General features: G+C 33.9%; 1 protein-coding gene across 1 annotated transcript in view; it reads left to right on the top strand.

Moving 5' to 3' along the window:
- Window positions 1-24,672, top strand: part of VPS13C (vacuolar protein sorting 13 homolog C) — a 178,169-nt gene that overhangs the window by 1,316 nt on the left and 152,181 nt on the right. Inside the window, exons 2-6 of the mRNA XM_019650776.1 lie at window positions 8,879-8,922; window positions 10,297-10,339; window positions 14,118-14,213; window positions 15,594-15,695; window positions 20,019-20,081. Of these exons, the coding sequence (XP_019506321.1) occupies window positions 8,879-8,922; window positions 10,297-10,339; window positions 14,118-14,213; window positions 15,594-15,695; window positions 20,019-20,081 (348 nt within the window). The remainder of the gene's footprint in view (window positions 1-8,878; window positions 8,923-10,296; window positions 10,340-14,117; window positions 14,214-15,593; window positions 15,696-20,018; window positions 20,082-24,672) is intronic.

The raw sequence follows: 24,672 nt of genomic DNA, 5'->3' as shown, positions 1-24,672 counted from the left end.
TTAGTCCACGTTTCTTTTTACTTTTTAAAAAAAACCTAAAATGTATAGTTGACCCTTCAACGTGTTTGAATTAGGTGGATCCATTTATATGATGATTTTTTTTTTTTTTTTAGTAGAGGGCAGTATCACTGGCCCTCACATGTGGGATCCGAACCGGGGCCCTCTGGCATCCCAAGCCAGCTCTCAACCATCGCGCCACTTGGCCAGCCCATATATGATGATTTTTTTGAACCTGCCCAGTTCAAGGCTCAACTGTAATTACATATGTGAACCATATATTTATATTGGTCAGTGTTGTTAATAGAACCATAGATGGTGGTCTAAATTGTGGCAGAGGCTGCTTTTTATAAGTTACTGATCACTTGATTGATTTAGTTTGGTTTGCCCAACAGTACATCCTTTGTATAACACCCCTCCCCCCCAGCACTAAGTTTAATGAAAGAGAAAGAAGTAAAGAAGGAGACTAAATTTAAGGAGTGAAATGTCCAGTGCCTTCTGAAGGGATCAAGTGTTTCTTTAAAGTACTGTCTAATAATACAAGTTATTCCTTCTAGTTTGTAAACATTTGAAATCTGAAAGGGCACTAGCCTAGCATTTAGGAAACCTGGGTTCTAGGTTACTATGTTGGACAAGCCATTTACCTTCTTGGGCCTTAGTTTCTTCATCTTAATTTACACTTGAGTAGAAAAAATTATAAAAGATAACATAATATTCCTATTGAGTAGTGATCACTACTCAAAATCACTTACCCAAGTTATAATATTGTGCCCTATTTACTGCAGACATTTTTTTAAAATAAAGTTTGTGGAAAAGAATGGAAGATTCCTTCCATTCCAAATCTTATTTTCCTTTTTCTTTAAAATTAGGGGATGGAGTTGGTGACATCGCAGCGTCCTTCCAGTGCCAATACTCTGTGATTCTAATGTAAATGTTTTTCACTGTGAAAATTTGAAGTATACTGCCCGAGGATTTTTAACTTTTTTGCAACTGAAATTAAAACGCCATAATTTTATTTCATTTACTCCTTTCCTTTTTGGCAAAATGTGGGAAAAGAAATTTTCTTTCATCTCATTTTCTTCCTTTCAGAATAAGGTATTCTGCCTTCAGAATACATCAACCTTGTAAAGGCCTGAGCAAATAAACTCATTTTTTTTTTTCAGGAATTGTATGCAGTGGAGTCCAGTAGGGAATTCCCCCAGCTTTATCATCCCACTTCTGTAATGTTTTGCTGCTTTTTATTTTTGTAATAGTTATAAAGGAAGCTATAAGTCATGGGCTTTTACAGAATATTCCTTGGAATATTTTATTTATAACACTAATTCCCCCATTAAAATAGAAAGGCAAGATATATAAGTTGACTATTTCTATTCTTTGAAAATATTCTTGAAGAAATTTAAACTTTTTATGGTAAATAAGTGGGAATATTAAGATAGTTTAATAAAATAGCTGATATTTATAACATCCATGATGTTGGCAAGTTTTATAAAGAATTGAAATTTTTATATAATCTGATTTGAAAACTGTTTGCTTTATTAGATAAGGTTTATATGTCACAGTTTGGCTTTTTCAGTTTTTTTCTTGTGAAATTCTTGCATCTTGAGAAAGGAAGAATTAACCTGTAAAAATTTCACACAGCTGATATTACCATTCTTTGGAAACAAATGGTAAATTAAGTTGATACTCCTTAACTGGAGTATTTGACTAGGCTAACTAAGGCAGTGATTTTCAACCTGGGATGATTTTGCCCCCAAGTTGGGATATTTGGCAATATCTGAAATGTTTCTGATTTTCACATTGAGGGGTGGAGGTGTGCTACTGGTATCTCTAGTGAGTAGACCCCAGGAATATTGCTGCATCTTACAATGCAGAGGACAGCTCCCCACAACAAAGAATTATCCAGCCCAAAATGTTTCTTGAGAAACCCTAGCTAAGGAAAATATTGAGATTGTCTTCTACATTTATAGGAGAACTTCAGGATGCTGAACAAGTTGTAGAGACAAGTAAAAAAGGACTTAGAGGAAGTGTATGCCTCATGAAATTTATAACTAAGAAACTAAGTGATTGTTAGGGATCATGTCAGAAAAAAGCATCATCTTTCTTTGGATGATATCAGGAGACAGTTTTAAGATTCAAAATGTTGTGTTAACATAATTTGAAATAGACTGTGCTGTACGTACATTCATAAATATTTAGGCATGTGGATTTCACAGTAAACATAGTTGTAGAGTGACAAGGATGGGTAAAGTTATTTGAATGCCTAGAATCAGAAGTGTACTGTGGATATTGCCTGTAAATTGGAGAAGCATTCTTTAAGTCTCTGTCTCCTGATCTGTAAAATAGAGAAATAACACTGTGTGTGTGAGATAAATGATGTGAAAATCCTTTGTAATTTTAGTTGTTAAAATGTTAATACTAAAAGGAATAGTGATGATAAACAGATCTAGCTAAGTAATGGAAAACAGCCTGCTTTGTTTTATTTTCATAAATATGAGATCTGATATTAAGTTTACAAAATCACACTAGAAAAAGTGCTACATACCTCATTGCTGAACATCACTACCGTCACCTTTGAAGCACTCCCCTTGGGGAGCTTTGCACCGATGCCAGCACCTAGTCCACCCTTCAAAGCAATTTTGGAACTCTTTTTCTGGAATGGCCATCAGAAAGCTGTTGTCATATTACCTTTGATGTCCTGAATGTCATCAAAATGTCTTCCTTTCAATATTTTCTTATCTTCTGGTAAAAAAGTCATTGGGGGACAGATCAGGTGAGTAGGGAGGATGTTCCAATACAGTTATTTGTTTACTGGCTAAAAACTCTCTCATGGGCAGTGCCAGTGTGAGCTGGTGCATTGTTGTGATGCAAGAGCCATGAATTGGTGGCGAAAAGTTCAGGTCGTCTAACTTTTTCACGCAGCCTTTTCAACACTGCCAAATAGTAAACTTGGTTAACTGTCCAGTTAGTACAAGTTCATGATAATTCCTCTGATATCCAAAAAGGTTAGCAACATCATTGCAACCAGTTTGCGAACTTAATTGTCAGACGTATGTTTCTTCGAGGCTTCAGATTTTAGGGTTTTCATATTCTGTAGTGTGATGATTTTGTGTAAAGCTAACACCATATAGCTAAACATTTCTTATTTTCCAAAAAAATGTCTTAAACCAAACCTATTTGCATTTGAATTTATACTTACAATATTTCTATTACCTGCCAGCTAGTTTGTAAGTCAGGTTTTCAAAGGTTCAGAAAAGTGCCTGGTGGGCATGTTGCCGCCTAGGCAGGTAGGAAGGTTTATTTAGGTGTTTGTTGCCCTGCAAACTACTACCAGGAGATAAATTGCACAGCCCTTGGCTAATTGAGGTGTGTCCAGAATATAATTGTTTAAAGAGTAACAAATGTTTGAAGAGGTATGTTGAAACACCAGATCTTTTGCAATTTGGTTTAAGTAATGTTGTAATGTAGAACCTTTGCCTATGATTTTTTGAAGTGATATAAAGTGGAAAGTCAGCAGGAAAAGCCTCCATTCAGAATTCTGCTCTCATTTCCATTTGACAATGTAGAACATACTTAGAGGCTGGATGTAAGGTGTGGCTACAGTGACCAGGAGTAGGAGCCAGATGGAGTGCCCTCAGAGTTTGTAGCTCTTCAAACCAGGCTGAGCCTGTGCTGATGACTGTACTGCCCTTCACCCTACCCCTGAGCCTCTTTGACCGGCTGGCAGATACTGTTGGAGCAGAGCAGTGTAAGGAAGGAGGAAACCTGGGATCTAGTTCCTTCTTTGATAAGGCCTAGGTGTGTGGCTTTTGGCAAGTTACTGACCAGTGACAATTAGTTTCTTATCGGTGAATGAGAGGGTTACACAAGGTCATCTCTTCTGGTTTAAACTTCTGTGATTTGAAGGGTTAGAGCAGTCTGAGCTCCTTTATTAGGGAAGTCACACTGCCACTTGCACTGCCTTTATGGTAAGAAATGGTAGTCAAATGTATCTTTCCTTTTTGTTCTTCACGCAATACTGATGAGCAAAGAGCCACTGTCATAAAATATGACAAGATAAATGAAGATAAATTCCAGCCTCATGCTGCTACTTGGATTACATTACATTGTCTTAATAGGTAGCTGTAGGGTACCTTGAGAATGGAAGAAAAAAGCAGGTGTCTTTGCTGCTTTTTACCTTGACACATAAAACATAGTAGTATCTGGATATTTCTAAACTTATACAGGAATTTTTTTTAGTTCTTTCCTCCCTGCCAAAACTTGGTGTGGTGAAGGCCACATTTCTTATTAGCTTGTCTTATAGCATGTAAAATAACAAAAAGTTCAATATTGCACTGTAATATATTTAGGCTCAGTTATTAAAGTAATGCTTAAAAATTTAAATTGAAAACACCTTTCCACATATTTAAAGAGCATCATAAGTTAAAAATTCATCCCTTTTTTAGAAATGAAACTGGAAGCTGGTACTTTGGTAACCCATCCTGTTTGGAAGCTGTGCCACACTGCTGCTCTATTATGAGAACTCTGCAGCGTATTGGAAGGGAGAAAGTTCCGTGGTAACATGGCAGATTTCTAGCTTTCTTTGCCAAGACTTCCTATTTCAGTAGGGAAATGGAAAGAGTTAAGAGTCAACTGCTTCCTCTCTCTCTCCCACCTTCTCCTCCTATGACAAAGGCACTGTGAACTCTTACTTAAAAGGAGCCTAGATTGTTTAATTTGGGTTAAATAGCTACATTCAATTGAAATGAAGCACTACAATCTTTTGTTTAGTGATTTTTACTAAAACATTAGTTATTAAAATAATTTGATATATGCTTTAAAAACCAATCGTTTACTTGAGCTCACTTCCTTGGAAAATGAATGTCGGAATATTTTTATATACTTTCATAAATGAGTGTTTATGTTATAGATATAGTAAAGATTATTAGATAAATTTTGACGCAGGATTTGGCCTTTTAAGGTGCTTCTTAAAGTATAATTCACGATTAGCTTTAAAATTTTATGTTTGACTCTCTAGCCATGTATGCTCATCCAAAATGTTTCTAGTTTATTACTGAGAATCATAAAGATCAAAATCAGGCGTCTCTAATCCCGTGAAGTTCCAAAGAGACCAATGTGACAGACGAGTAAGGAAGCTCTGTGAAGTGATTTCCTTCTAGAGATGCCTGATTGTGGGATTGGCTTCAGGGCCTTACTTGCTGGCAGAGTTAAATTTACCTATCTCCAATTATTAGTCATTTTTTCCTCTTTTAAAAAAGATTAGACACAAATATTTACCCTTCCTCCAGGTTTCCAGGAGCTTCTCATGACCCATATGTGTTCTTAGCCCAGGTAATCTGGCTATAGCTGTAAAGTTACTTGCACGTGTATGAAATTATCATGTTATCTTGATGTAGACATGGAAAACTAAATCTTAACCTTTTTGTCAGTATTCAGTTAAATATAAAATGGTTGGTATTTAGGAAGGGGTCTGCTTTAATCTTAGGTTTATACATTATTTTTATTTAAACAGAATTTCTGACATTCGTAGGTTAAACAGTAAAACTCCTACATATGTATCTGCAGAAAAGCGTGTAGCTTAGTGGAAGAGTACTTGTTAGCACAGTGCCTTACCGAGATAAGGCAGTCATCTACTGGTTGAATGAATGCACTTTTACCCTGGTGTTAATCTGAAATGTGCTGCTATTCCTTCCCCTTTTCTTTATGTTAGGACTAGTGGCTCCTCCTTCAGTGCAAATAATTTATAGAATATATCATTCTTACTTCATCATTATATTTACTGTTTTTTAGATAACATTCACATTTTTCAGAGAGGAAATATGCATTTGCTAGACAGTAAGTTGCAGAAATAGTTCTTTTTTTATGTGTTTGTAGGTAAGGTGGATATTAGATACAGTAGGAGTTTATAAAAACATATTGAGGTCATGTTGACATTACAGTTTACCTTTGTTTGGTTTCCCCATTTCTTATTACAATTTGTATAGTAATTTTAACATAAAAGTATTATCTGAATATTATTAAAACCTGAACACTGGAAAACATTAATAAAAATCCTTAATCCTAACTCCTAGCGATATTATCTTTTTGTCTGTCTTTCTAAATATACTTGTTTAACTCTGTTAGCCATGTTGCCAGCTTTTAGTATTTCACATCTTAAATATTATCTGTTACTTCATTAAAAAATCAAAAGTGCCACTGCAGTAGAAATAGCCCACTTTTTTTTTTATAGAAATTTTATTGGGGAACAGTGTGTTTTTCCAGGACCCATTAGCTCCAAGTCAAGTAGTTGTTTCAGTCTGGTTGGGAAGGGCACATCTCAGCGGTCAATGTGGGGATTCATCCAGTAACCTTTGATGTTATGAGTACTGCACCCTGTGCTCTAACCACCTGAGCTAACCAGCCGCCCCAATAGCCCACTTTTTATAAAGACATTTATATTTTCATACACATTATGTTAGTGTCTTAATGTTGTTTAAAAAATGCTTCATATCTAATGCATATTATTTCTGAGCACTCCCACTAGTTGAGTCACTGGGTAGAACAGTCAAAATTTATGAGCAAGTCTACAAGTCTGCATATGGACCTTAGATCTTGTTAAACTAGTTTGGACTGCTTTAGATATGCACTAGCATCTGTGCAGATCACTTCTTTTGATTTGAATAGTTTCCAATTGTAATTCATTATCTGAAAGAATTAAATCCAGGAATATTTTTCCACTTTGCGTAATTTTTGTAGATATGATACTTCTTAAGGAATTTTTTTTTTCCGATTCCCAAACACATGCCAGTTTTCTGTGACTATTATCCTCACATTTGGTCATTGATGACATCTTAGTCAATTCTACCTATAAAATAACTTTTTACTCTTAACCACCTCTTCAACCCTGAAGTTACTTCCTATTTTAGGTTTTAATTTCTCTTTAGTGTTTTGTATTATAGAACCTCCCCAACTGCCTATATTTTTTCTCTTTCTTCCTGTTAATTTGCTGTAGTATTTCTTCCCATTTATTAGGCTTTTTCTCTCCTTTTATTGCAGTTTTCAACAACTTATTTTAGAAACTTTAAAATATACACATACACAGCAAATGAACTTCATTGTATGGAAATGACCACTGTGATTGTTTTGGTGTCTTAACAGCTGTTCTCTCTCTCTCTCTCTCTCTCTCTCTCTCTCTCTCTCTCTCTCTCTCTCTCTCTCTCTCTTTCTCTCTCTCTCTCTCTCTCTCTCTCTCTCTCTCTCTTTCTTTCTTTCTTTCTTTCTTTCTCTCTCTTCCTCCCTCCCTCCCTCCCTCTCAATTTTAAAATTGAATCAAGCTGGGCATTCTTTAACATTTTTAAATAACAATGTTTTGTGAACACTTTTCCATGCCTGTCTACTTTTTTTTGCTCTATATTATGGATGTATTATGACTTATGCCTTCTTTGTGGACTTTTAGTTTTTTAGGTCTTCCCTCCCTTCCTCCTGCCCAACCATCCATCTTTTCTGCTATTATAACCAAAATTGCAGTATTCTTGTAGCTAAATTGTTTGGACAGGTCCATGGTTATTTCTTAGGATAGTAGAGTAATTTTTCTAAAATATAGCTCTGATTGTGTCATCCCTGTTATACATATTTTGTCTCTCTGTTGTGACCAGTCTGAACTTTTCATCCTAAAGACTCTGTTAGTCTGGCCCCTGCCAACCTTTCTGACTTTATTTCCTATTCTTTTCTCACACCTTCCAGTTACACCAAACTACGTGTGGTTTCTCAAATGTGTCTTACTCATTCATGTATGTTTGCTCTCTTTTCTTATCCATCTGGTAAATATTTCTTCACCTTCCTAGACTGTGAAGTTCTTGATCTCCCTAGGCAGAGTTAGGTGGTTCCTCCTTTGTATCTTGTGTACTCTTCTGTTGCAATGCCAATAGAATATTTGCTACGTTTTAGAAATTTAGTCTTCTTTGCTAGGCTCTGAGCTCCTCAATAACAGGGATGTTGTTCTAGTCATCTCTTTTTCCAGCAGCTAACTCATAGTAGGTGCTTAACAAATGTTTGTTTGAATAAATCTGGGGAAAAGCAAATCTCTGACAATGTCATAATAAAATTAAGTATACTTTAAAATTCACTCCAAAATACTATGAGGAAAAAATTACTTGATTGAGAAATATTTATGGAGAGCATAGGGAGCATAGTACTTTTAAAAAGACAAATGTGTCATGAGTGATTAAGAAAATGTATAACTGAATAATTTATGCTTACATTTAGTGTTGAAACTATTTTTATTAATCTTTAGAGAATTTAAGCGAAATGAAAACTTTTGCTTAAGATTTTATATAAGCAAGAATAAGTATGGTGTATCAACAAATATAGGTATAGCATTCAAAATTTGAGTCCTGTAACAATGTCATTATGGCTTTAGGTTTTATAACTTAGCATCTGAATAGATTTAAGAAAAGTTGGACTAATTAAAGAAAATTTGAACCGTATCCCTGTAGAAAATGTTCATTGACATCAAAATTAAGGAAAGAATCTTGGCTTACAGGATAATTGATCTGTTCTAATAGTCATCTATTTGTGTCCTTTTGAGATTTTGGCTTAATAATTCAAAATGATGGATACTTTCTTAAGTTCTACAGTCTGAAGGTCTCCAAATTCTTTCTCATTGTGTATTTAAATGTTAGGCAGTTTAAATATTTTGTAATTTCTTTTGCATTGCGATAACCTAACGTATGTTACAACTAATAATTTTTGTCCATATATAACAACCCTTGTGTCAGTAGCTCCTTAAGTTCTTAGGTTTCCTTTGCTCACTATTGTCTTCTTAGAACTTAGCATAGTGTTTGGTACTCATTATGACAGATTATACTTATTGGTATGTTTATGTTTTTCCTCTTTCTTTTTAAAGGTAATGTGGCGTTAGATAATCTACAGATAAAAGAAAATGCTCTGGTAAGTTTTTTTTTTTTTTTAACTATATTGAATCCTCATTTAATCTGGTAAGCTCTTAGACACCCTTGGCTACTGGCTATCTGGTACCAGGTGCCAGATAAAATGACTGAGTCATTCAAAGAAACTTGTTTAACTATTTGCTGTAGGAAAATCTGAGATTAAAGGTTTACAAATTATCTTTTTTCCTGATGATCAAAATAGTATCTTGGAAAATGGTATGTTTTTCTTTGATCTAATTTGAGTGTATAGCTTTGTAGTAGACATTTGTCTTACTGAAAAAGTTTTCTTCAGAATTTTTACATATTTTCAAGTAAATAAGGGCATGATTTAAACAATTTAATGAATAATTGTATTTTCGGAACTACGTTGACAATATAGCCTTATAATATGATGGTAATATTAAGAGGTAAAAGATTTATTTAGACCCTAGGTCCAGAAAGTAATTTGTGTCATTTACTGTTGAGCTGAAAACAAACAAAACAACAGTCTCCCCATCTTCCCCGCCTCCCGCCCCCTATAAGTTTTAGATAATATATTGGACTTAGTTATGTTTATAAAATCACTTAAGAATTAATTTACTCTTTAATAGGTCATATTTCTAATTAATCTACAGTATGTTTTATAATCGTATCTTTGACTTCTGGTTGGATTTCTGCATGATGAACTGTGTTATTAAGGAGAGGCTTAAATACAAAACGTTCCCCCGATTGGTTTAATTTTTAATAATTCTAAAGACTCCAGTGATCATTGTGCCTATCAGTTATTGTTTAGTACCCTGTGCATAAAAAAGTTACTTGTACTTTCTGGTGGTTTGGAATCTAGAAAGTGAAAGTTTATTATTGATTAGTACTTGTTAGTAACTTATCTAAAGTAAATGCTAAGTTGGTAAATAGTATATTATGAATCAGTCTTTTAAGATTGTTTCGTTTATTCACTTACTAAATATTTTCTTTGAGAGAAAATTTTTTAGTTACTGAAAATTGTTTAGTTTTCAACTTATTGACATAAAAGGAGTCTTCCTTTTCCTGTTCTACTATTTCAGATAAACAGTGTCCATCTATTATTTTAAAAGTTCATGGAATTTCCATCTGGCTTGGTTTAGTTTATTAAAACTACCAGTTTACCCAATTATTTTTTTCAACTACAAACTCTTTCTTTTTATAATTTTGCCTCTCTTGTGAATTATTTCTTCAAAGTCAAAGTTAATACAAACTCAGCTATACAACATAATATAATCCTTTATGAGTTAGTCAAATACAGAAAATTTGTTTCATGTTTTTCTTTAGAGATAATCGTGTATTTAAATGATACAAGGCAATTTTTGAGGAGCTGAATAATTTAAATGTCCTTTACATTTTTTTTTTACTGCTGAAGAGTGAATTGGATGTTCCTTTTAAAGTCAAGGCTGGTCAAATTGGTAAGTACTGTCACTTTTCATTTTAGTTATTTTTAGTCCTTTTTAGTTTTTATTTTTCCTGTTTTGTTTAATCTACAATATCTCTTCTAGCTTGAACAAAAATGTGATGTTTTGGCTTATGTTGATTAGAGCTTTTGGAATTCTGAACCTAAGACAAAAGCATAGAGAATTACCCTCTAAAGTGGAATGATATTTGAACTGCAATGATAGTTTTCAGGTTTTGGTTCTGCCACACAAAATATTATCTTAATTTTCAAAATTGATAAGCAAATTTTGTGTGCTTTTTCTTTATATGTGAAAGTAGTATAGTTTGCAAACTCTAGTAAATAAAAGTTAAGTATAGCTTATTTCCCTCATGTTTTATGCGAGCATTTCACTTGATATATTATGCAGCAATGTGATATGGAGGATATGCTTTGGTAAGTAGAAAGTCTTTACAGCTAAACACTAAGATCATCCATAACTAAGCATATACTTTTTTTTTTTTTTTAAAGATTTTTATTGGGGAATTGGGGGATGGGAACAGCGCTGGGGAGTTAGGGGAAGGGGAACAGACAAGTTGCTGTCATTTTGTTCTTCAGTCTAGTTGTGGAGGACGTTGCTTCACTGGCCCAAGTTGGCACCATCATTGCGCTCTTCCCGGGCTAGACAGATCAGTCACCGGCTTCTGGATGGCCGCTCACAGCAGCTGCTGGCCGCTCACGCTGGCTGCTGGCTACACATGGTAGCCCATGGCAACCCATTGCAGCCTAGCGACTCACGGCAGCCCAGCTCCAGGTTGAGCTGTTGTTCAGCATCTTAGCTGTGGAGGGCAGTGTCATTGGCCCTCATATGTGGGATCCGAACTGGGGCCCTCTGGTGTCCCAAGCCAGCTCTTAATCAACGCGCCACTCGACTGGCCCTCTAAGCATACATCTTTATTGAAGAAATTTTTCAGTAGGAAGTTTAATCTACAAAGTTCTCTCAACTAGTCCATGCTACCTGATTTTTACTTTGTAAAAATATAAATTACAACCCTAGATGACTTACTCTTATTGTAGAGATTTTACATTATGCCACCATCCACCTCCATCACCCTGCTACTTCAACACATCTCATTCCTTCTTCATTCATTATTTTGTAGTCAAGGAAGGCATTGCCTTTTGCTATTCCAGCATCTCTTAGCAATTACTTGAATACTTCTGTTTGAGTCCACTTTATATCACCTATATGTGTTTTTTTTAATATAAAATAATACTTTCATGTTTTTGTCTCTTGAAACAGGAGATAACTCTCTTAGATTGGAAGCAACCCTAGGGTACACATCATCTTTTTTTGTTTGTCTGTTTTACAGAGCCTTGTGTGTGTGAGGTGGTGATGTTTAGTAGTGTTCTAGAAGTATTGTTGTGGCCCTACATGCTTAATTGAAATCCTAGAGTGAAGTTGTAGGCCTTCATTGATTCTTTCATCTTTGAGATATTTATGCACACATGCTATGTATGAGACTACACAAGTAGCTGCAGGAAAGGCAAGGATGAATGTATCTTTGTCCTCAAGGAAGTTATATAGAGATCTAAAATTAGCACCAAGTATTGAAATCACATTTCCATGGTATTATACTTGTATGAGTTATATTTAACTAAAGAACTTACACACTATTCTTTATATTACGACTAGATTTATATTTTGGAAGAGGTTTTCTAATGGTTCTGAAATTGTTCTTTTTGCTTTACAAGTATTATAGTAATATGATGGCTTCATTTAGGGTTGCTCATTGAATTATGAGAGATCCTTTACATATAAGGATGCAAAATGTATTTTCTTTATATCTATCATTTTTTTTAGTTTATGAAGCTATTAGTTATTATATTAGTTATTATATTTCTGTTAGGTTAAAATATTACACCTAACCTTGTAGAGTCAGTGTGGCTAAGTAATCTCAAGAATGGGTTGGTTTTTTAAGAGCTAGACGTATTTGTGGGTGCTCCTGGATTATCTGTCCCTTTACTTAAAAATTAAAAAATTTCCTGTTCTATAAAAGGGAGGCAGTAGTATAACTAAATTTCTGTGGAATTCAGGATAATGAAGAATTGGAGGATAATGGGTTAGGATAAATTGAGAGAAGAAAAGGTTAAAGGAACAGGCAGTCCTTTTTTGTTATGCTAAAGGAGCATTTTTCACTTTTTTAGTCTCATGCTCACCAAGAAGGCAATCAAATCAATTTTTTAGGTGTTGATGAGATAATTATAAACAGTATCTATTATAAATATAGTTAATACACACTATAAAATTATCAGAGTTAGAAATGATCCATAAGTATACGTATTACCTCCAGACTCCCTGACATGGGAGCCATTTAAGAAACACATTAAGTTTACAAGCTGAAGAAAAATAAAAAATTTAAATAGACAAGTAATTTGAGATTGTAACCCTGGAAATGGATTCCCAGGTAAAACTGGCTTTCCTATGTAGCCATCCAAATAAATCAAAATATCCTCATTTATATTGCATTATTTTATTTTCCCTTCAGCTTGTTATACTGTATAACAGTTCTTTGAACTTTGAGCATCTTTATTTAAAAGTACCAGCGATTCCGGCGATGCAAGTAGCTTAGTCATTCATTCACATACTGGCATGATTTAGTTGAATCAGATTCATTTCTCTGAAGAGCCTTGATCAGCAATATTGAGAGAATTATAGGTTTTATAGAATTATATTTTAAATTGTGATGAGGCAAGGTAATTTGTTTTGGAATATGGAAAACTTTGGGGATCAGAAAAGATTTGAATAGAATTGCTTTAGTACTTTTGAGGTTAGATTGGGACATTGGCTGCCTGGAGATATGGAAAGAGATTGGGAAAAGAGTAAAGAAAGAAGTGTGGAAAAATCCCAAAGACAGATTTTGCCCATTGCAAAATTTAAGCGAGAATATGCCCTTTTTGTCTAATCTTTCCTCCTCTGCATAGCCTTTTCCCATAAAACCCCAAACTTGGCTTAGTGACAGTTAGTGCTGGAATTCATCTATATTATGAGGGAAAAAGTTTTTGCCAGTTAGTTTCTGAAGGACCTGATATTCATACCATGTTTCTAAGAGAGAAAATGTATTCTGTCTTTCAAGTGGTTTGTAAGTAGGAATTTGGATATAACTGGTCTGAACTGCCTGTAACTCAATACTAATCATAAAACAACATAACCTTGCCTTCAGTGCTGGCCTCTGCCAATTGTAGCAGCTGGCCTACTGTCCAAGCTCTTGTTTATTTGGTACTCTTCTTTGTGTTGCTGCTTCAATTCCTGGGATCTTGTATAGATATCATTTTACAGTTAAGCTGTAGAGATGTAGTTGTTGGTGTGTATAGAGCAGTATGTACAGTTTCAGGCCATCAGCCAACTATTGGTTGAGGAAGAGCCCTAGTTCTGTTTCCAGCATCCTCACTAATGACTTGGGTGGACTTAGGCAGTCAGTTTAACCTCTCTGGGACTGAGTTTCCTTTTTTAAAAAGTTGAAATAATAGGTGCCTCATTCTTCCTACAGTTTAGGAATATTAAATAAATCGTTATCAAAAAGTTTGAAAAGTATAAAGCACAATGTGAATAGTTACTTCTAATAGTAATATAATATGGAAAAGGTCTTTGTAAACTTTAGTGTTCGAGGTTTTTTTATTTTTTTTCTGAGTGATATACCTACTATATGCATGAAGGGTTTTGTTATTTTGTTATACTTTTTTCTTAATGGAAAGTGAGAAATATGTATCTTTGAGCAGCCAAATAAGAATTTAAGGTTAAAATTATGTTTCTTTAGATAAATTAACTTTGAAGATTCCTTGGAAGAACCTTTATGGAGAAGCAGTTGTTGCGACCCTAGAGGGATTATACCTGCTTATTGTTCCAGGAGCAAGTATGTTATTTTAGGTTGTAACCATTCAGTAATATCAGAGTGAAATTAAATTGTTACCTGGGTTAACTATTTTAATATGTTTAGTAAAATAGAAGATAATTTAAATAAACTAATCAGATGCATATGCACATATATACATACATTTTACATATATACCCACGTATATATTGCCACATTTGTATGTAAAATGGTTTTGTTATTTTTGGAAAGCATAATTTCAACCACTTGTTAAATTTATTCTATCCTGTATGAATAATTATTTTGCAATTAAGCCTTCATATTAAGTTGAGATACATCAAGCAGATTTATTTTTGGGGAATAAATAAACTTAAGTTTTAAGAAATGATGTGTTAATCTACAGATTGGAAATTTTTTCCCCCATTTTGTTGCTTCTGATTTTGAGTGAATGTTCTCTCAAAATTGTGTGTAGAATAGGTAATTTTTCATTATCAATTATAGTATTTTAATTTTTAATGAATGTCTTAAAGCAGTGATGTTTATTTAAGTAATACCTTTCATTACTAATGTTTTTTTCAGTTACAAGAACAATATAATTTTAACAAAAGTTGGGACATTTTAGGGGAAAATTACTTAAATTTTCTCAACCGTAAAACAAACACAATATTTATTTTTATATTTTGCTTCCAGTCTTTACCATATACATCGTTGATTTGATCTAACACTTATCACATTATGTATGTAACATGGATCTGGCTTTTTCACTTTACATATATGGATATTTTTGACATGTTTCACAGTTTTCATGATGATAGAATTTTGAAAGGCTTTATGAAATTCCATTGTGGGCTGCCTACTGTTTTTTGCTATTGTAGTGAACATTATAAATACCTCCTTATAGATATCTTTTTTATTCTTTAGTTTTATTTCTTTAGGATATGTTATCAGAAATGAGATTACCAAATAAAAAGGATATGTATATTTCATGATTGTTGATACATGTTCTTGAATTACTTTCTAAAAGTCTTTTTTATCAAGCTACATCAATAACAGCTGATATTGGATATTACATTTTTTTGGTAGTTACTCAGAAGTTTAACACTGAATTTCCAACATAAATTTCCTGCCCTCCCTGTGTTTCTCCCTTTAATTTTTTTACTCATGCTTTTCCCCTCTTATCCCTTTTCATATCTTCCTTTCTCCCTTTGAATTTCTTTCTTCCCTCTTTTCCTTTTTGATTAAGCTTTGTAAATAAATAGGAATCGTTTATGTTTAAACTTTTTATAAAACTTCTAAAGAGTGCAACTGTTCTTTGATTTATAAAAAACTGAATTACATTACACACACAATCATGAGGCTGAACTTTTCCTATTTGTTTATTATTTGCATTTCTTTATTTGTGAATTAACTATATATTTTTAGGTATTAAATATGATGCTGAAAAAGAAGAAAAATCTTTGCAAGACATTAAACAGAAAGAGCTATCCCGAATTGAAGAAGCTCTTCAAAAAGCAGCCGAGAAAGGTATAGTAAAGTTTATGTTTTAGATAAACTTAGATATACCTATATTTTAGATATATTTAATGCACTGTAAAGAGAAAGCTTTCATAAACCTTCCTAAGCTGTAGTTCCAAGGAAAGAATCTTTTAGAATCATATCTCAAAGAATTGATTATAAACATTTTAATGATTCATGTTTAGGAGTGAGTCAATGCCTTTTTCTGTAATTGTTTTATCTCACTGCTAAGGCATTTGTCTTTGGTCTCTCTTAAAAGGTATGGCAAATGTTAAGTTAGAAATGACAGACGTATTTATATATGAGATTTCTTTTCCTAGCATAAGCTGCTGACATTTAATTGAATCAGTAAGAAGTTTCTCTTAAAAATAGCTTACTCATTAAAATCCTTTTCAATGATTCTAATTCTCTTTGCCCCAAGGATTTTCTCATACATAGAATCATTGATTCTTTTACACAAATTACTAAAGTACTTAAAATATAGAGGCAATCCTAATGGAAGAAATAAACAAAGCCTAAACATGTTTTTCCCCTTTTCTTTTCATACTCAGGCATATTTTGTATTTTTTGCTAAGCTTAGGATTCTATGTTTTTATGAAAAGTTTTTATTACTTTTATGTACCAAATAAAGCAAGGTGGGAGTCGTTTCATTTTATGACAACTCAGTGTGATTATTTCTTTTTATTTACTTTTGGTTAATTAGTATAAGTGGAAATAGTAGTATAAAAATATGGAGAAAGACTCGAAATGCACTAGAATTTCATCTTTTTCTTGATACAGTTTAGATTCAGTGCATTTTCTTAGCACACATATATTATGTATATTCATCAATAAGTATATTGACATATACTTAGATATCTTGTTTTAACATATGATTATACATTCATCATTTATAATATATATTATTAAGTTATAGTTTCCCTTTTGAGAAACAAACCCCAAAGTCCTCTAATTTTTTGGATAGAAATAACTGTGATTGCTTAAAAAAATATTTTAGTGTTTCTAATGAATTTTAAGAGAAAAATGTGGTATAGTCTTTCCTGTTTTAGTAGTTGACAGCTTAATTGGAAAAATGATACCTGCTATACACTTTATATTGAGGGCCTATGAGATAGATTTTGACTTCAGGGTTTTTGATGCTGAGGAAACTTTTATACTCATATGTTTGGGTCTGGTTGAGAGGTTATTAAGGATGATTTGATATATCTATAGGGATGAACATCTGCAGTATTAAGTTTATATAAATAGGACTATGAGGCTTATATAATATAATTACATTGTAGTTTCTTAGATACAATTTAGGTTTTGTTGGGATAGAACTAAAATTCAGAAAGTGAAGCTTTGTTTTCACATTATTATGTTAAAGTTGTCAAAAAATATTCTGAGTATATAAAAGAGATGAATTTAGGGATTGGGAAGTATGTTGATAGAAATTATTTTTTTCCTCCATTGTCAAGAAATACATTAATTATCTTGACTGCATATAAATGTTTTTTCTACTTTGTATGAATATGGGTCACCATCTTCATGTAATATTATTCATGTAAATGATAAAAGAGCCCTGGCCCATGAGATGCTTTGCATTTTATCATTAATTAATAGTTATGTAATTACCAGACTTTATTTTTCAGATTTATTATTTTTGCACTTCTTGATTTTAAAAGCACAAAAGCACCATCACACATGTATAGGGACTCAGATGAGATGAGAAAGTGATTTAATTCTAAACAACAGATGATAAAAATGAAAAAAAACAAAACTCTCAAGCTGACTTTCTTTAAAAAAATATTTTTACTTAATTTGTTTTATTTGATGAAATAGAATGCTGCCCAGTATCATGTGGGAGAAATAGAAAATTGAAATATAACTGAGTTCATTTCTAGAGAATTTGCATAATTGTAAAAATAAATTCCTTGATGTTTTCTTTTTTTATTTCACTATAGTGAGTTTATGTCCCTAGAAAAGCTATTATAAAGTAAAGGAAAAGTTTAAATTCCTAGTGAGGCCAAAAGATTCTCAAATGCTATAGATTCTGTTTTTAAAATGTTAATTTGATCAAAGTAATATATATACACACAATTTATAATCAAATAGTTTTGCAAGCAAGACTTCTGATGAAAAATGTCAGTCCCCTGTTCCACCCTTTTCTACCCTTTAGATCCATTCCTTAGAGGAAACCATCATTTTAGAAATGTTAGCATTCTGTCATTATTTAATTTATGACTGTAAGGCATTACCTAGGATTTCCTGTTAATGGTAGTCAAGGAGTTTACCTCTTACCATTTCTTTCATGCTGAATTCCCCTCCGTATCTCCTCATAATATGGTTATATCATAATTTTTGCCCAATTGCTAGCCAAAATTAAATTACTATGACAATATATTGGGTTGTCAGAAAAATCATGATGCATTTTTGCAACGAAAAACATAGAAAAAATACATCATGACTTTTCCGACAATCTGTTATCGTTCACTGCATATGTCAAATGATGTATTTTGATTATGTTTCCTTTCTTATGCAACCTTTTGTTTTTCTTGATTTTGTAAGCGTTTCTTTTTTTTTTGCTTCGTCTTCCATGTCAACTTATGTTTAATTCTTTTCACGTGCTATTTGAAATCTATGTTATATGACTTAATGTTATTTTCCAGTTGCCCGTATCCATCTATTGGTCCCCTCTCCATTCCCCTTTTTCTCATGGAGATCTCCCATTGAACTGGTGGTTTTCTTAGTCCTGCTACACAGTTGTCAGTCATCTTGGGACTGGCGTTCATCACTCTTCTGTGTTTAGTTCATTGTTTCCTGTGTCCTTCGCCTTCTGTTCTTTATTAGTTTGTTCCTTTGTTTTGTTGGAGCATATCTAATAGCTTTTAAGAAAGGATGCACTGGACATAATTTTAAAAATCTTTGCAAGTTTGAAAGTCTGTATTTTACTTCCACACTTGTTTGAGTTGGCTGGAGATAGAATCCTATGGTTAAAATTAGAATTTTGAAGGCAGTATCATTTAGCTTGCAGGCACTTTTGAGAAGTCTGATACCAATCTGCTCGACACATTGTTGGAAACACAAAAATTAGAAAATCCCTGGATCCTGCTGTTAACAACCTTACATTTTAGTTGGGAAAATAAGACTTGTGCATAATAATAAACAGAAAGTGTTGAGTCCCATCAAAGGTACAGCTAGTGGGTTAAGGGAGTTCAGAATGGATATATGTTTAGCCACAGTGATCAGGGCAGACATGGAAGATGTATATATTTCAATTGGGACTAAAGGATGAGTATCCAGAAAGGCACGAGGGGACAGTGAAGGTGGAAAAGTATAGAGCATGAATGGGGAATAGCTGAAAATTTGGGAGTTTGATAGAGAGTAGTTAGAGGTAAATTGGAGAGCTATCTTTAGGTCAATTTTAAGAGATTTGAATGCCATGATGATGACAATAGCTGACATTTATTGAGCATTTACTGTTTGCCTGTCCCTATTCAAAGTGCTTTATAGGAATTGACTCATTTAGTAGTGATAACTCTATGATATAAGGGCTGTTATTATTCCCATTTAATAGCTGAGAAAGCAGAAAGTTAAATAACTTGTCTTATGTCACACAGCTAGAAAATGATAGAGCTAGAATTTGAATCCAGTCAGGCTCTAGGTCCTATACGTTTAGCTGTTAATAATGGACTTGAATCTAGCTAGTGGGAGAGTCAGTAACTTTTCCCTTTTCTTTCATTAAAAATCCTGGGAGTGACGTGACCAGAGAGTTGTGTTTTAGGAAGGTTAAAGTTGCTGTGGTGTTTAGGCTGATTTTGGGAAGGAAATGGGAAAGAGGGTACTATCTAGCTATCATAGAAGGAGTAGAAGAGATTTAGTGTATCTAACGGGAACAGATCAGACTAAAAATAAGGTGAGTTCATTTCAGCTGACTCTAAAATTAGTGTAAATATCACAGCAATGTTTCATTCTGAAAATGGGCAAGTGGTAGTCAAAAAGGAAACCAAAAATAGAAGACTTTTGCTGTGCTTGAAAATTTGTCAAATAATTCAGTGGGACATTAGCCATAATTGATATTTGTCTGCCTTGCTTAATTTAAAATTATTGTTATGATTTTAATTATTAAGAATTTTTGTTTTAATATTATGAAAATAGTTTTTATGTTGAAATAATGAAATTATGTCACTAAATATTTCCTTAGAAATAAATCGTTCTGGTGTCACTGAATTTTATTTGTTCTGTTACATGAATTCTAATTCTTTGAATTAAGTTTAGACATATTTTACATGTGAAATTAAAGGAGTCTTTTAAATGCTTTGCATTTTGGTTATTGCTGCCATGCGGATGCAGGCGCACATTCAGGGGAGTTCATATATGGCTTGGAAAACTTTGTTTACAAGGACATCAAGCCTGGTGGGTATGCATGGTTAATTATATTCAGCTATATAAAACAGTTGTATTCTTATCTATGCTTGTGCTTTTAATGGAGTCCCTTTGATGATGTGGCATTCTTTTAAAAAATATGGAAATGTAATTCATGTTTTGCTCCTTTACCATCACTTCCTTTTCCCTACCTTCTGCAGCCATTTATTTATTCACTAAATATTTAGTGTCTTCCTGTGACAAGCACCATGCTGGATGCTGAATGTTCATGGGGTAAAACAAATATGATCCACTGCCCTTGTGAAGCTTACAGTTTGATCTATAGATAACTTTATGTTTTTAAAAATTTCCTGACATTTCTTATTGAAGTATAATTGACATACAACATTCTATTAGTTTCAGATGTACAGCATAATGACTTGTCATTTGTATACACTGCAGAGTTATCACCATAATAAGTCCAGCCACCATTTGTCACCATATGAAGTTATAAAAATTTTATTTATCTTGTGAAGAGAACATTTAAGATGTACTTTCTTAGCAACTTGCAAATTTGCTATGTAATAGTATTGACTATAATCACCATGTACATTACATCCCTATGATTTATTTATTTTATATCTGGAAGTTTGTACTTCTTGATCCCCTTGATGCATTTCACACCCCCAAACCTCCCACCCACCCCGGCATCCATTATTATGTTCCCTGTATCTATGAATGTTGTTTGGTCTTTTATTTTTATTTTAGATTCCACATATAAGTGAAGTCGTGTTGTATTTGTCTTTCTCAGTCTGACTTCTTTCACTTAGCAAAATACCTTCAAGGTCCATCCATGTTGTTGAAAATGGCAAGATTTCATTCCTTTTTATGGCTGAGTAGTATCCCACTGTGTATATATACCACATCTTTATCCATTCATCCATTGATGGACATTTAGGTTATTTCTATATTTTGGCCATTGTAAATCATTCTGCAGTGAATATAGGGGTGCACATATTTCCTAAAATTAGTGTTCTCATTTTTTTTTTTCAGACAAATATCTAGAAGTGGAATTGCTGGGTCATATGGTAGCTTTATTTTTAATTTTGTGAGGAGCCTTCATACTGTGTTCCATATAGTGGCTGCACAAATTTACCTTCCCGCCATCTGTGCACAAGTGTTCCCTTTTCTCCACATCCTTCCCAACACTTGTTATTTCTTGTACTTTTGATAATAACCATTATGACAGGTGTGAGGTGATATCTCATTTTCCTGATTATTAGTGATGGTGAGTGTTTTTACATTGGCCATCTGTATGTCTTCTTTGGAAAAATGTCTACTCAGATCCTCTGCTCATTTTTTGATCAGATTGTTTATTTTTTTGTTATTGAGCTGTGTGAGTTCTTTATATATTTTGGATATTAACCCTTATTATCAGATATATGATTTGCAAGTATCTTCTCCCATTTAGTAGAGGTTGTCTTCTTATTTTGTTGGTGGTTTTCTTTGCTGTGCAGAAGCTTTTTAATTTAATGTAGTCCTGTTTCTTTATTTTTGCTCAAATTGCCATTGTCTTTGGAGTCAGATCAAAAAAAATATCACCAAGAGTGATTCAAGGAGCTTACCACCTATGTTTTCTTCTGTCTTACATTTAAGTCATTAAGCCATTTTGAATTATTTTTGTGTATGGTGTAGGATAGTGGTCTAGTTTCACTTTTTTTTTGCATGTGGCTGCCCAGTTTTTCCAACACTATATATTGAAGAGACTGTCCTTTTCTCATTGTATATCCTTGCCTTCCTTGTTGTAAATTAATTGACCGTATATGCATGAGTTTATTTCTGGGATCTCTGTTCTGTCCCATTGATCTATGTGTCTGTTTTTATGCCAGTACCATACTGTTTTGGTTATTATAGCTTTGTAATACGTTTTTTATTTTTTTTAAAGATTTTTATTGGGGAATTGTGGAGATGGGAACAGCGATGGGGAATTGGGGGAAGGGGAACAGACAAGTTTTGTTCTTCAATCTCGTTGTGGAGGACATTGCTTCAGTGGCCCAAGTTGGCGCCATCATTGCAGTCTTCCCGGGTGAGGCAGATCAGTCGCCGGCTTCTGGACGGCCGCTCACTGCGGCTGCTGGCCGCTCACGCTGGCTGCTGGCTACACACGGTAGCCCATGGCAACCCACTGCAGCAGGGGCTGCAGCCTACGCCGTTCCCGCAATTCACAGCAGCCCAGCTCCAGGTTGAGCTGTTGTTCAGCATCTTAGCTGTGGAGGGCAGTTTTGCTGGGGGCAGTGGGATCCGAACCGGGGCCCTCTGGCGTCCCAAGCCAGTTCTTAACCATCACGCCACTCGGCCGGCCCTGTAATACAGTTTTAAATGAGGGAGCATGATGCTTTCAGCTTGGTTCTTCTTTCACAAGATTATTTTGTCTATTTGGGATCTTTTGTGGCTCCATACAAATTTTAGTATTGTTTGTTCTATTTCTGTGAGAAATGTCTTTGGAATTTTGGTAGGGGTTGCATGGAATCTGTAATATAATACAGACTTATACTGTAGTACAATTTAATAATATTCTTCCAATTCATGAGCATGGAATATCTTTTCATTATTTGTGTCTTCTTCAGTTGCTTTCATCAGTGTCTTATAGTTTCCAGTGTATAGGTGTTTAAATTTATTTTTAGGTATTATATTCTTTTTGATGTAATTATAAATGGGGTTGTTGTTTTAATGTCTCTTTCTTGTAGTTCATTCTTAGTGTATAAAAACACAGAAGATTTTTTTTTTTTAGAGTTTAATGAGGAATTGGGGGAGGGGAACAGACAAGTTGCTGTCCTTTGGTTCTTCAGTCTAGTTGTGGAGGGTGTTGCTTCACTGGCCCATGTTGGTACTATCATTGCGCTCTTCCCAGGTGAGACAGTTGCTGATCATTAGATGGCCACTCACAGCGGCTCACGGCAACTCATGCTGGTTGCTAGCCACTCATGGTAGTTAACGGCAGCCCACTGCAGCAGAGGCTGCAGCCTATGCTGTCGCTGGCGACTCATGGCAGCCCAGCTCAAGGTCGCGCTGTTGTTCACCATCTTAGCTGTAGAGGGCGCAGTGTCACTGGCTGTCATGTGGGATTTGAACTGGGGCTGTACTGCTCAGAGCTGGAGTCCCAAGCCAGCTCTTAACCAATGCACCACTGGACTGGCCCACATTTTTGTATATTGACCTTGTACCCTGAGACTTTACTGGATTTTTTTATTCTAACAATATTTTGTCAGTGTCTTTAGAGTTTTCTATATATAAAAACATATCATGTGCAATTAGGGAATTTTACTTCTTCCATTTCAATATGGATTCCTTTTATTTCTTTGTTTTGCCTAATTGCTCTGGCTTGAACTTTCAATACTATGTTGAATAAAAATGGCAAGAGTGGGCATTTTTTGTCTTCTTCCTGATCTTAAGGGAAAATATTTCAGCTTTTCATTATTAAGTATGATATTAGCTGTGGGCTTGTCATATATGGCCTTTATTATGTTAAGGTATGTCTGTCTATACCCACTTTATTGAAGTTTTTATCATAAATTGCTGTAGAATTTTGTCATGCTTTTTCTGCATCTATTGAAATGATCTCATGATTTTTATCCTTCATTTTGTTAATGTAATACAAGGTGTTTATTTATGTAAGGATTTTGAACCATCCTTTCATGCTTGGAATAAATCCCACTTGATCATGGGTGTATTATCCTTTTAATGTATTGTTGAATTTGATTTGTTAATATTTTGTTGAGGACTTTTGCATCTATGTTCACTAGGGATATTGGTCTGTAATTTTCTTTTTTTGTGTGTTGCCTTTGTCTGGTTTTGGTATTAGGGTAACACTGGCTGTGTAAAACGTTGGCTGCATAACATCTTCGATTTTTTTAAAGAGTTCAAAAGCAAGATAGGTATTAAATCTTTTTTGATTATTTGGTAGAATTCACCAGTAAAGCTTTCTGGTCCTGGATGTTTGTTTGTTGGGAGTTTTATGCTTACTGATTCAGTCTCCTTACTAATAATTGGTCTATGCAGAATTTCTATTTCTTCATGATTTAGTCTCGGAAGTTCTATGTTTCAGCATAAAATATGTATGCCGTCCAATTCTGTTGGTTATAATTGAACCAGCTTTCTGTAGTCTGCCAGGCGCAGTGTTTTATAAGATCCTTCTAGGAGTAACCTGCCTTTAAGATACAAATGAATTCCAGTGGCCCATTTAAATACTGGGGGTGCCAATAAAATGTATACATATGACTTGTATTCATCTTTTGTTATTAGTATATATTGAGTATAACAATTTTAATACAGTTTTTTCCTTTCTTAAAATGTATATACATTTTTTTGGCACCCTCTGTATATAAAAAAAGTCATTGGACAGCATTGTTTAAAAAAACAACAAAGAGTTGCTATAAAGGAAAACATAATTGATTCAGTTTCCTGTTATTTCAAAAAAGGTACGTTAGCCTGGGTAAAAAACTAGACCTAGAATATTGATTCTGAAATGAGAATAGCTAATTTTGTTGATATCTTCATTAAGTTGGCTAGACCTTAATGTATACTTTATGATACTTTCATTTTTTTTACTTTCTAGGTATATATTCCTTCCTCATTTAATGTC

This window comes from Hipposideros armiger, unplaced genomic scaffold (genome assembly GCF_001890085.2).
Source record: "Hipposideros armiger isolate ML-2016 unplaced genomic scaffold, ASM189008v1 scaffold_147, whole genome shotgun sequence".
Classification (NCBI taxonomy): domain Eukaryota; kingdom Metazoa; phylum Chordata; class Mammalia; order Chiroptera; family Hipposideridae; genus Hipposideros; species Hipposideros armiger.
The sequence above is the reverse complement of the archived record's forward strand: the minus strand, read 5'-3'. Positions and strand labels throughout refer to the sequence as shown.